This window comes from Gymnogyps californianus, chromosome 1 (genome assembly GCF_018139145.2).
Source record: "Gymnogyps californianus isolate 813 chromosome 1, ASM1813914v2, whole genome shotgun sequence".
NCBI lineage: Eukaryota > Metazoa > Chordata > Aves > Accipitriformes > Cathartidae > Gymnogyps > Gymnogyps californianus.
This window is the reverse complement of record NC_059471.1, coordinates 210,528,399-210,537,343: the sequence shown is the minus strand read 5'-3', so window position 1 is coordinate 210,537,343 and position 8,945 is coordinate 210,528,399. Positions and strand designations below refer to the sequence as shown.

The 8,945-nt window shown below is 43.4% G+C and overlaps 1 protein-coding gene across 2 annotated transcripts in view; it reads right to left on the bottom strand.

The window, feature by feature from the left end:
* Positions 1–310: 310 nt before the first annotated feature.
* GRM3 (glutamate metabotropic receptor 3) overlaps positions 311–8,945 on the bottom strand; it is a 48,446-nt gene continuing 39,811 nt past the window's right edge. The window contains exons 4-5 of one of the 2 annotated variants that reach the window (XM_050901212.1): positions 5,994–6,168; positions 311–384 (exon numbers count right to left, since the gene is read on the bottom strand). In XM_050901212.1, coding sequence (XP_050757169.1) covers positions 311–384; positions 5,994–6,168 — 249 coding nt within the window. The remainder of the gene's footprint in view (positions 385–5,993; positions 6,169–8,945) is intronic. The other variant, XM_050901221.1, reaches the window with a different exon arrangement.

The following is an 8,945-nucleotide window of genomic DNA, read 5'->3' as shown; positions in this document are numbered from 1 at the left end:
TCACCTAACATTGCAACTGTGCTTGCAACAAATCACTCCCTTACTGAAGGACTATGCACATTGTGAACCATGGTTATTTACATGTCCCTTAAGACCATTAACAACAGAAGGGCTAAAATCAGTCTAAAAAGTTCCAGAACATCACTATATACTGTACAATCCTCAAAAATAATTTATTACACTGTTTCTAAAAAAAGGTACTAATTTTTGTTTTGATTTCTTTTGTTTTCTGGTGTTTTCCGGCGTGCACAACATGTGCAAAATTTTGCCTAACAGTCTAAAAACTCAAGAACTGAACTGCAAGTCACAATCACAGAGATGAAGTGGTGGAGTCCAGAACTTCCCTTCCATTGCAGACGGTCGGTACGTACATACTAGCAGATGCTGAAAGAGAAAGACGGGAAAATCAACTGACTTCAGGGTGGCAAAAAATTACAGGATTAGAATTGATGTTGATCTGGACCATCTCACCCGATTTAACCAAGATGCCCAATGAAAAGTCACTGTACATGACTGTGTCAGTAGTGGAGCTGATGGAGGTACTGCTTGCACCTCTACAATGCCATTCAGATCTGATGCTGAAGCATCCTCTGGAGGAACCTGATTTCCCTCTGCTGACCATTGAGAGCACTTGGGGTGACTAAGCTTCTCCAAGTGTCTGAATAAAATGCATGAATTTTTTTTTGACGATTCTGCACCACTGGGTCTCACTTTATAGCACTATGCATGGTAGTGTGAATTAATATAGCTAGAGTGGTGCTAAGATATCCATGTAGAATAAAAAGTGAACCTTTGGATTTTTCATGTTTTATTGGCAAGAAATGCTAAGGTCTGATCCTTTGAGCTTTCACATAATTGGAATGGACATTCCTGAAATAAAATATATGTATTTTTAAATCCAGGAGAGAATCCACCTCTGCATATTAGGACTGTCTGTTGATCTACTTTTTAACTAAAAAAAATAAGAATTCTAAGTACATGTTGGATGGAGTGAACAAATTTTTGAATAACTGAATTTGAAAGCAAGATTATTTCTCATCTAATCCCAGAATATCTTCTGGCCATAATACCCTTCATTTCTAGGAGCTCTGGATCAGGACTCACTATGCATCCAGAGGTGAGGGCCAGATTCTGATACCCTTGTCTACATTGCCTAATATTTTATACAACAGGTTTTCATTGCTTCAGTGATACGACAATTGAATCCGAGTATCCGAATCTGTTTCTAAGTGTATTTGTATTTTGACTGTAGGATATATTACCATTCTGCTAAAGCCTTGTGGATTTTAATTTAAAAGCAAGCTGGTTTGTCCATCTTTCTTAAAATTATCCATTGGGCATCAGGAATGTGTTTTCAGATGCTCCGTGACATCTCTGCTCATGGCACCGTAAAGCTGTTTTTTGAAAGATACATTAGGTTAATGATAACAGTGACCTAGACAAATGTGATGCCTTCATCAAAGAAAACACACGGCAAGCAATGACTTAGTAAACTCAATTATCCAGTGTAAAAAGCAATTTACGTAGCTGACAAGGGCATGCTCAATCTTCCAAAACTGGTGCTGGCTACAGTCTGAGTTGCAGACTGGTTCTTTAAAGACACTCAGCATCATTTTTAGAACAAATCATTCTTTCTTCAAACCAGCTACTTTTTCTAATAATTCTTTTATTGAATGAATAAGTATTTCATGGTAAACAGAACTTCTTTAACAAGAAAAATTTAGAGGCACCTATTGGACTAACCTACTACCCAGAGGGCAAGACTTTCCTGATAAACAGGAGAGCCAAGAATGAGCCCCTGCTCTGAATTAGGTAGATGGAGTTTGATCTCTCAACCTGGATATGTGTTGTGAGTCACATACACGAAAGCAGTCATTGTAGGTAAAAGATCACAGGGCATCATGTCTATGATTTTGTGAAAATTAACTATCAGGTTTTGTATTCAGTTTTTAGCTGGGTATAATGTGGCAGCACATTGACCTGAGATTTTTATTATTGTTGTTATTTTTATTTCTACTTATTGTTAGCAAATAGAAAAATCAGTACTGCTTAGGAGACGTGATTCAAATCCCTGTTCTACTGCAGTATGACTACAGACAAAAGCATTTTGTTTCTGTGAACATCAGTCACCCACCCAGAACTTTTTTAGCTTCAGGGTTTTTTTGAAGTCCAACACATTGAAGAGCGTGAATAGCTCAAATACTACAGTAACTGGGTCAGGGGGATGTCAAAGTTGGACAGAGAAAGATGGTGGTGGGCGAGAAATGAGTGGCCTTGCCTTTTGAGTTCCCAGGCTTCCTCCACAGCACGTACCTCTCCTGTAGTGCTGGGAGGCAGTTATTAACGCTGCTGGGTGGATTAAAGTGTTCACACTGAGTATCCAGCTCTCTCTGAGACATAACAAAAGATCTTACTTTTCCTTACAGACCTCAGCAATGATGTTAATCGCTGGCCCTGCAGGGTTCTGAGTTTCACGTCGTGTTTTATAGCAGACACCAAGGGGTTTCCTGAAATATTGCTGGATCTGCTAGAGACACTTCACCTCCATTTTGCCTTGTGTTGAGGCCAAGGACAAATGTGTGACATGACCAGAAGTCTTGATTTGGCTGCAGTTCATGCTTTTGATCTCCTCTTTCCTGGCCGTCCCTCATTTTGCTTAGATAATCTAAGGCAAAGAACCAGAGGTAAAATGCAAGAGTCCAGCACTACTGTGGGCACCTTGTAGCTTGCCTACATAGTCAGGAACAGGTAGATTCAAACTTGCTGTCTGTGTGCCACTTCTACTCATGCTCACAGCCGGACAACTGTGAGTTAATCATGTATAAAAGCCATATATTAGGGCTAGTTTGGAGCAAGGGATGGGAAAATAAATTCTGAGAGCGAAAATTTACCAGTCTGGCTATAAACAGTAGCTTCAATTCTTTTTCTGACCCCTGTGGAGGACACCTGGAGGAGCTCAAGTCTGTGTGCATCTCTCCATGTGGACATAACTTGGATGAATGACATCTTCTGGGTGTAAAAGCTCAGCCTGAATCATGTAGGTGCTTAAATCAGTCCTGAGCTCTCTGGGAAGTTTTATGAGTGCTGAGCTCCTACCTTATGGGAATACCTCTGCCAAGCCCATAAAACAGGCCACAGGAAAACTGGGGATCATCCTGATGGGGGAAACACTGTACGGGAAGCAGAACTTCTGCAGCACTCTGCCAAAAGTGAATTTTCAGATTCAAATAACTGTGTACGGATATATACGTTTCAAAACATGTCATATACCTAGGTACACATACATCCTCCCTATCTTCAGCTTAAATCTATGTTCTTTTGTAGTCCAGACTTCAGCTGTCAAAATGACCAAAGGTCAGTGCCTCTAAAACAAGTTTCCTCACTTAGCAGTCAAGTATTCACCTCTACTTGCTTTCTGCAGAGCACGTAGCAAAGACGAGGAGCTGTATTCAGATGACTACATGAGGTGCTCAGTTTAGCTCTCATGACCACTACCACACTGCAGCTTATGTGGTTGACCGTTGACTCAGGCCCTCCCTCCACTGCTCAGTTTAGGGATGTAATTGCGATACACCTTCAGAGCTAACATTTAACGCTATCCAAGAGCATCATGAGTATCACTTACCTTTTCTCATAGTGTCTGGCCAGTTTTCACGGTTCAAGGAACTGTGTCAAAAATTGTCTGTGAGTCACTTGCTGTTCATGACCCACTATGCTCATGGCATTAATGACTGATGGAGTGAAGAGGTGGTGGCAGCCCTGAGATGCAATGGAGGTGGGAATCCGTGGAGATAGGAAACTCACTGCCCATTCGAGCAACTTGGGTACTCCTGTCCTCTAAAGCTCCGATAAAGAACAAGAACTGGCTTTTTGGATGTTGTTACTAGAATGCCCTGGAGCTAATTTTGATCAGTCTCATATTAAGCAATTTCTGACTGATGAAAACACCATCAAGACCAAAATAAAAACAAGCTGACAGCCCCGGGACTGATGAGAGGAATATTTTAGACATGGATTAGAATCAATTTGGATTATAACCTTTTTGGAGGTTTATAAATTACTGAACAGTTAAGAAAAAAAAAATATTTAAAATAATTTACAAATAAATGGAAGAGAGTAAGGGAAAATTTTCCTTCTTGAAAGTATTGGTGCTGTGTTAGACAGTGAATTCTCAGTGTTATTTTCCCAAATAATTGTCCTAGATGGAAACTATAGGGCTTTTTCCATTGTATGTGATGGACCTTTTAGTCCTACTTCCAGGTCAATGTCTTGCCACGGTCCGAAAAGACCAACAAAGAAGAGCAGCCCTTACTCAGCTAGGTGTAAGCAGTAGAAGTAAATGACTGCGGCCACCTTTCTAAACAATGAAGTAGCAAAAGATTGTAAGTCTGGATTTTTATGCTTTCCTTAATGTCTCAAAGCTATTCACAAACCTGAAAAAGTAGCCTTTTAATGTAAAGATGTGTACTGAGGACGTCTTTCAGTTGCATGCATGCTTGCGCAGACACATGTATTATCCAGCCGTTATAATAAAAATATCAAATTCCAAAATGCAATCCTGTACAAAAGTATCCATGAATCAAAATGGTTTCTGACTAAGCTTATTCTGTAGTATGAGAGAATTAAAAAACTTGGAAAGACCACTTATACAAAATTCATAAGGGATGGAAATAATCTCATGGGCCTTACCATTTCGTCAGGGGACCAAACTTCTAAAGGTTATTGGGAATCCATTGGTCTTTTGGGAGTGCTCGGCACTTCAGGCACTTCGGGCCATCTCTTCTCTCTTGATTTAAGTTTTCCAAAATGGCAAGGAGATTTTGGTTTCTGGTGTCAGGGCTGGATGCAGTCCTGACTCTGATGAGATGGGGGATGTGTAGAGCCAGATGGCTGCTCACTTGTTAAGGGACCCTGGGCATTCACGCACAGTACGGTTTGGTGTGGGAGAGACAGAGATGGCTGGGACCCCTTTACCTCCTAATCCCTGCCAACGTGACACACGGAAGGGTCCCAAGTTCCTTCCATGTTCTGTCTGAAATCTGAAGTGCCAAAGGTTTCTAGCCAATTTTGAAATTTAGGTGATACTCGAAAACCTGAGGCTAGGTTAGTATGAACTTGCTGGCAAGCTTTGCTCTGTGTCCCCCCTTTCCTCTGTTTCTTATTCCTCGCCTCTTTCTAGTTGTAGTGTGCTTTTTCAATTAGCTTTCCAGGTTAGACATACTGTCCGCAGAGCTCTGTGAACAAGGTGCTGTGTGCTCCCATCCTTGACTAGTTAAGCTTGAAAAGGAAAAAAATCCGACAAACATACAGGTGATTTTTTTTTTTTTTTTTAATCCAAAAAAATCTCTGAGCAACTCACCCAGAAGAGGAGCAACAGCCTCAAAACAAAATCACAGATATGAATCTGCTTGGGATGAGGGGACTGAAGACGAAGGAAAGGAGAGAGGCAGAGCAGAGGAGCCGTCCTTGCGACAGAGCACTGATTGCTTCTCCTGACTGTGGCACTTACAAAGGTTATTGCTCGCGCTCCGCATACAGATACAGTTTATGGCATCCCTTCTATGCGTTTGCTGCAGACTTGGAGCCTTTCCTTATAATGCAGGCGATAAAAGCCATTGAGAGCATGCTGCATTGTGGCCCAGGCCCTGTCGGCATGTCATTTTGACAGGAATACTCCAAGGCAATCTGTTCCTGTTGCTGCTGCGAGCGTGACAGCGAGTGACAGGCTCTACTTGCTTTGTGCAGCGGGCTGGAGTCAGAGCCCGCCAAAAGCTTTCTGCTGACTTCAGTGAGTGTCAGAGCGGGCTCTGAGCTGATTCCCATGGGAGGGGGATGAATTTTTCTCTCCAGACACAAATGAAGTGATGCTTCCACGGGGTACACAGCCCAGCCTATAAAGGTCTTTCTGTTGCTGGTAAAAACCCCATTTTGTCTTTATCCAAATTCACCGCAACCCCACCTCCTTATAAAAAAGTGGCAGTTTTGTTACTTACACTGAGAGTAAGTGGTCCCGGTCCCACTGACACTGAACCTGTTGAGATGGAGTCTGTGAGTGACCACGTTCTTCTGGGGCTGGAAGAGGATGATGTGCACCTTGGGCGCAAACAAGCAGCCCAGCACAACAAAGCCGCTCAGACTCACAGAGATGCACATGGTGGTGGTTTGCACCTAGGAGAGAGTGGGCGCAAAGTGCTGTGTTTCAGTATGGAAAGCTCTGAAATGCAGAATACTAGAAGCATTATTATGCAACAGCAGGAACCACAGTCCTAGTGGTCTGCGCTGATACAGGCTGGCTTGAACGTCTGTCACATCCTTATCTTCCACAATCCTAGGATCATATGAGTGAGGTGCATGGTGCTGATGGTGCCCTGTGTCTCTGCATATCAGGGGGAGATTGACTGAGTGTGTTCTCCCTCAGTTTAGTACAGAAAAGATAGTTCTGCTCTCTTTCTCTCATCTCTCATGCCCTTGATTTCTAAATTGATCAGGAAATCCTCTGTAACGCCTGTCATGCAATATCTGAGCAAAGCTGGCTGCAGCGGAAACTAGCTCGCACATACCGTACTTCATGTGGGTTTACATTAGATGCCTCATGCAAAGCATCCATTTGAAAACCAGTTTAGTCTCCAGCCTCAATCCTAATCAGAGAACTTGAACAATCCCTGGCAGGAAAGTAGGTGTGATTTGGAGTAAACAGAAGAGCTGGTGACATCTGTCAGCTGGGGCCTGAAAGGTGCCCTGACTTTGAGACATAGGTTTTTGGGCTCAGAAATGAATTTTTTGTAAGGCTGCAGGATTTTAGAGTAGTTGCCTTGGGGCATTTGTTAGTGTAACTTTGCTGGCACTGTCTATCTTTCTTCCTTTCTGTTCAATGGTATAACTAGGTGCCAGTTTACTGCCTCATTTTCAGTTTATATTCTTTTCTTCCAAGCAGATTCCTTAATTAAGATGTTGAATTAAACGGCTTTAAACTCTACTGCTTAATTTGAATGATTATACATCCACGGCTCGTTTTTCCTTAGTTACACTCCTGCAGTCCCTGGAGATTAGCCTTCTTCCATGGGAATGCTTCTCATATCTCCTTGTCAGAAATAATTGGTGCAAAATGAAAAACAGAGTAGGGAATGGACTTTGTTGCTTTATATATATACTGAGCACCAAGTGCTTTGTCAGCAGTGAGTATAATTAATGTGATCATATAATAATGACTCTTTACCTAAGACAGATGTGGCAAGCACCATGAAAAGGTGCTCAGCTTTCACTGGGTGGGTGAACATGGAAGACCCTACAGGGGCAGCACGGGAAAGGGACCTTAGTGTTTCCAGCTGCCCTTTCTCCTTCACTTCTCTGCATTTTGTCCACAGGGCTCTGCAGTCAGTTCGGGGTGGGTATTGAACCGGGCACCGTACAGGTAAAACAAGACTGGGAGTTTTCTTATAAAACAAGACTAAATGAAGGTAGTAGTTTCAAGGTAAGGTCTCTTCACTAACAAAGCCCTCCTCCCCACCCTGCTCTGCTAGGGTTTGTGCCTCCCGGAGCAGCTCAGCTGTGCTGACATAAATATGCACTCAATCAATGAAATGATTTGGGTTAAAAATAGCCCCATCCCACAGGGATCCTTTTAACCCAGGTCACTTCAGTGATTCGATGTGTAACCCGGCCTCACGGACACCGGTGTGCTGGCAGAACGGAGGCAATCCTGCTAGACTAGGCAGGAACGACTGGCAGGGGGGGCGAGCTCCTTGAGCCAGAATTACCCTTAGAGAAAATGCAGGGAGAAACTGTCTAAACAGTAGGAACTTTTGACACCTGATTTTGTTATAACCGGTTTAACACCCAGACTTTTCCCTTCCCGTGTTGTTGCTGCATTTCTTAAGCTTTTGTCTAAGGTGATCAGGTTGAAAATTCCCTTAAATGTGCTAGATATTGGGGATGCTATGAATTTACGTTATGTGTGCTTATTTAATCATATCAGGTTTCATTGTATCTTTGATTCTGAAATCAATGTGGATCTCTGCACGAAAATCAATGGCATCAGAAAAATCTATCTTTTCCAGGACCTCTCCTTTAAATTTTTCACAGTGCAGCTAACAGAGTTAGCCACCAAACACAGCAGTTTGCAGAGCAGTTTCCAGCCTCTGCTTTGGGATCTTCTAGACCTTCTGGGAACAACTTCTGGGATCATAGGAGGACTCTTGGGAACACTTCAGGATGCCTTACTGCTGCTGGGAGACAACTGCTTCAGAGGTGTGTGACTTCTAACAACCTTCATCAGCTCCTAAGGAGCTCTGTCAGCTGTCCTTGACCAGCTTGGAGCTTTTGTCTGAGCTGACTCTTGGTTAGGTAAGGTTGGGCAGTCTTGTTGCAGATACTGGGAAGAGGCCTCTGTAGGTGCTGGCCAGCTAACAGGTTCGGCAGTGTGCAGAAGTGTGCACAGAAGAGGGCTAGAAACTTCGCTGAAGGCTGTGGTTGTGTGCAGAGCAAGGGGGATGGCACAGGGCACGGTCCCCAGTGCCTGCAGGGGCAGCTATATCCTGGCATATCAGGATTGACCCAGACTGAGCTCCCGAGGGAGGATGCAGCTCTGTAGCTTTGGGGCTGCAGGGGTGCCTGAGGCCTCCCATGAGGGCTGGAGGAGTTGCTCTCCTTTTCTGCAGGAGATGTGGAGGATTTCTGTTGACAAGTTAAGAAGCTATGGGAGGAGGTCAGCAGACTTTGCAGCATCAGACATGATGAGATAAAAGGTGGACTGGATCTTCTCTGACACTCTGCAGGTGCAAGAGCCTGGTCTGTACTAGAAAAGAACTAGGCAGCCTATGTTGGTTGAGTTGGGAAATGGAGACTTCCATGATGATGAGGGCTGGAAGTCTGTGACTTGTGGCAGATGGCTCCTGCTCTACTTACAGATCTGTAATTACAGCATAGGTCAGTACCCTGGTAGCAGG